General features: G+C 32.8%; 1 protein-coding gene across 1 annotated transcript; it reads left to right on the forward strand.

Annotated features, from left to right (window-relative positions):
* Nucleotides 1-417: 417 nt before the first annotated feature.
* Nucleotides 418-4,058, forward strand: LOC114754082 (WAT1-related protein At5g07050-like). The gene is made up of 7 exons (XM_028942824.1): nt 418-755; nt 973-1,035; nt 1,126-1,242; nt 1,713-1,968; nt 2,467-2,628; nt 2,786-2,937; nt 3,560-4,058. Exons 1-7 carry the CDS (start codon nt 535-537, stop codon nt 3,849-3,851), a joined length of 1,263 nt encoding a protein of 420 aa, XP_028798657.1. The 5' UTR covers nt 418-534; the 3' UTR covers nt 3,852-4,058.
* Nucleotides 4,059-4,324: the final 266 nt, after the last annotated feature.

Genomic DNA, 4,324 nt, shown 5'->3' on the forward strand with positions numbered 1-4,324 from the left:
ATTTGAATTTATTAATCTATCTAAATTATTAAGTAGCTCTTATATTAAGAAGTTTAATGAGTATGGATTTGGATTCTCTCCCTATTTTAGAAAATATGGAATTTGAACCATTCAAATTTTAATCTTAATGACTGATATAAGAAGTGGATGGAAATGAAAAAATAGACAAGTGGAGAGAGACCCTCATAAGGATGATTAAAAAAACATCACATCCAACTTTTTGTTTTGGTTTATTTCGTGAGACGAAGCAGTGTTTAAAAGAATCATATAGCACTAGAGAGACAGAGAGACACGGCTTATGAGGAATTTATTAGACACGTTGATATAAAAATGACGTAGACAAATGGTTCAATGTTTGGTATATAAATAGTGAGTGCCTTCCAAAGGTTTTGTTAACACACTTGCTTCTCTAAGTGTGTTCCTCCTTTAATACTTTGATCTCCCTTCTGATCTCTCTCTCTCTAGAATTCTACATCTTTCTCCTGATTCTGCAATTCCTTCTACAAAAGAAAGAGAAGGACTAGCGTATAAGAAATGGCTGATGAGACTAAGCTTGGAGTTGGAGGAGGTTGTGGAAGGTTCCTTGAGAGCTCAAAACACTACATTGCCATGATTGCTTTGCAGTTTGGATATGCAGGCATGAATATTATCACCAAGGTTTCACTCAACCAAGGCATGAGCCACTATGTCCTCGTGGTTTATCGGCACGCCTTCGCAACCGCTTCCATCGCTCCCTTTGTTTTCATCTTTGAAAGGTTCGTACCATCTATGTAACATATTCTTTTAGTTTTTAAGATAAGAGTTACTTAACTAATTTTGGTAGGTTAAAAAATTAGATGAATTAGTTAATCATAATAAACATGACTTGATCTCCCTAAGATATCACCATGCAACACATAGTACTTGTACTATTCTTGAGCAAATTTTAATTGTTCAATTGTTCATATTTGTATTTGCGGTTTAATGTTGCAGGAAAGGTCAACCAAAGATAACATTCCCAATATTCATGCAAATTTTCATCCTTGCTCTTCTTGGGTTAGTTCCTTATTTCCTCTCTATAGATATAATTAAATTTAACCATTTTGCTCATAATATTAACTATATTATTTTGTTCTTCATCAACAGACCTGTGATTGATCAAAATTTCTACTATGCTGGGCTGAAATTCACATCCCCAACCTTCTCTTGTGCAATGAGCAACATACTTCCTGCCATGACTTTTGTGATGGCAGTTCTATGCCGGTAACTAAATTAACCATAACTTGATTAGTTTGTCTAAGTGATTTTAAGATATATAAAGCAAATATATGACAGTTTTATCTTCTAAAATGTAAAAGTATTTTTTTTCATGGCTTCCAAACAGCCACACAGGACTCATCTGATAGGTGGGACCCATCTCTATGTCTATCTCTCTTTCTACTTCTGGAGGATTTAACTCCATCTTAACAAATAATATTTATCATATATATTTTTACTCTAGAATACAAATTCTTATTATTGGATATTTACGGTGACAAAAAAAGCTCTCCGATAACTAGAACACTCAACTAGAGAAAAATAAGATAGTGGTGAGACTCGCTTGACAAGTGGGGCCCACCACCTTCTCTTTTTTATACCTTTTTACTTGAATCCCACAAATTATTTAATTATCTTGTTCATATGATTTAAAATTTTGAATAAACTAATTTTTGGTTGGAAATTAATAAATGTAGGATGGAGAAGATCAATATGAAGAAGGTGAGGTGTCAAGCAAAGGTGGTGGGAACCATAGTGACAGTGGCTGGGGCCATGGTAATGACATTGTACAAAGGTTCTGTTGTGGAGATGTTGTGGACCAGACATGCCCACTCTCACACCACCCAACACACTTCAACTTCTTCTTCCTCCTCCTCAGACAAACAATGGTTCATTGGCTCCATCTTCCTTATCATTGCAACTTTTGCCTGGGCTTCCCTTTTTGTTTTACAAGTAAGACAGCATAAACCACACTCAATTGTTGGTAGCATTTACTCTCTCTCTCATCTAAATGCAGGAGTTAGATAATTAATTTATAAATATTAAAAAAAATAGCTTAAGTTAGTTATTTATTAAAAAATGTAAGTTGATTTTCCTGAAGTATCTCTTCTAATTATTTGCATGAAAGCCAACTCCTCTAATGAACAACCACCTTAATATATATATATATATATATATATATGCAAATAATATATAGAGAATATAGGGAAAAACACACCCGTCATATATTTTGTAGAGGGTTTAAACTCACATCTTCTTGCTTAAGAAAGCTGCAAGGGAGGTGTTTCGTGTCATTTAGTTATTATAAGACCCTAACAAAGGAAAAGTGCAATCAAATCGAAGCTGTTTGCTAGTTCTCACATTTAAGATCAAATGGAGTAGTAATTTGGATTATTTCATTTATAATTATAACATTTGTTTTGGTATTGATGAATGAATGGTATTGGACAGGCAAAAGCATTGGAGACATACAAGAATCATCAGCTGAGTCTAACATCACTAATATGCTTCATAGGAGCACTTCAGGCAATTGTTGTTACTTTTGTGATGGAACACAAGCCTTCTGTATGGAAGATTGGCTTCGACATGAACCTGCTTGCTGCCGCCTATGCTGTAATTAAGCTACTTCTTCTTCTTAATTAATTTGTTCTATCTTATTTTATAAATAGTAAATTAAATTCTCTCCATAATTAATATATCTATGTTTGTCCTTAGTTAAGAATAATTATAGCACAGTTAATTAATTAATGTCCTTGTAATAATGTTTCAGGGGATTGTGACCTCAAGCCTGTCATACTATATACAAGGACTGGTGATCAAGAAGAAAGGTCCCGTCTTTGCTACTGCCTTCAGCCCTTTGATGATGATTATTGTGGCCATCATGGGCTCCTTCATCCTTGCTGAAAAAATTTATCTTGGAGGGTAACTCTCTCTCTCTCTCTCTCTCTCTCTATGTATATTCTAAATTTTGCTGGAAATTATAATTCGTTAATAATATTTTTAAAAGCCGCTTAAACTTTTATCACAAATAACAAAATTTCATAAACCTTTGGTTTTTCGAAAGCTACATATCCTTCTTCTTCTTCTTGTTTTTTCATATGATTATCTAATTGGGTCATATTTGATCATTGTCAAGCTCAATTGGAGGTAGCTCTCTCATGTTTTTTGCATTAACACAAACTCAAATTTAAGACCTCGTTCTTAAGAGGCCAAAATCTTCTCTGCTAGGACCAATGCCTATTGGTTGGATATCCCTTCTATTTTCAAGAAAAGTTTGTGAATAATTTTCTTTTAAAATGGACTGTTTTTGTGAATGATTTTAAAACAACAAAAAATTATTTGTGATTTCATTAGAACTCAGAAGAATTTTATTTGATTTATTACATTTTATTTCAAGAGAGTTTTATGTACATTTGGATTATAGAGAGAATATCATCTCTTCAATTCTCTGGTAAATGAAAAAAAAAAATTAAAGTTTAATTTTTCTATTTTTGTTTGGACCTATTACTAATGAAGAATAATTCACTTTTGCGTATGGGTGCAGTGTGATTGGGAGCATCTTAATAGTTATTGGATTATACTCTGTCTTATGGGGAAAGCATAAAGAGAGAGTGGAAAGCAAAGTGGCTGAAGCAGAAGATATAGCCTTATCAATGAAAGCCTCGAAAGTGAATGCAAATATTAATAATAATAGTAATAGTAATTTTGCATCGGATGGCAAACAATTAATTAATAATGCAGCAAAATTAGAGAAAGCAGAAGAATCCTTCAACAACAATAATTCATCAGTTCTCATCAGCATGCCTCGCAGTACCAACCAAGAGCCAGAAGCTTAATTACGTAATTAATTAAGCCGCTTGGAATAATATCAACAGAGATTTTATTTTATTCTCTGGGTGGGTTTTTATTGAATCTCTTTCATAATTGAAGGGATCTTGGTTTGGTGTATGATCTAATTAAGTTGCTGCATAATTTTGCAACAAAGTTTCAACTGATTATTATATCATCAGTTTATAAAAGCAGAAACATGTGTCTTCTATCTCCTTGTTCTTTTTCCTTTGTTTTTTTTTTTCCTTATATTGTCCATCTTGCTTCTGCTTAATTAGTAATTATTTTCTTGTAGTCTATTTTTTGTTTGCGGAAGAATATACGTATAAATGACATCTGATTCAGACTCCACCGAGGCTGATGGTGGTGGAGTTTTATAACACAACATACAAACAAGTATAGAGAGTAAAATAATACAATGAATTCTTAGTTTTCATAAAATTATCAAGAGCTCTCCTTAGTTTTATCAATCAATTAATTA

This window comes from Neltuma alba, unplaced genomic scaffold, assembly GCF_004799145.2.
Source record: "Neltuma alba isolate B1F8T4 unplaced genomic scaffold, ASM479914v2 tig00010068_pilon, whole genome shotgun sequence".
NCBI lineage: Eukaryota > Viridiplantae > Streptophyta > Magnoliopsida > Fabales > Fabaceae > Neltuma > Neltuma alba.

Coding starts and splice junctions, on each gene's coding strand:
- LOC114754082 (XM_028942824.1), top strand. CDS start 535: ATGGCTGATGAGACTAAGCTTGGAGTTGGAGGAGGTTGTGGAAGGTTC. Junction 1,243..1,712: donor GTGATGGCAGTTCTATGCCG/GTAACTAAATTA, acceptor TAATAAATGTAG/GATGGAGAAGATCAATATGA. Junction 1,969..2,466: donor CTTCCCTTTTTGTTTTACAA/GTAAGACAGCAT, acceptor GGTATTGGACAG/GCAAAAGCATTGGAGACATA.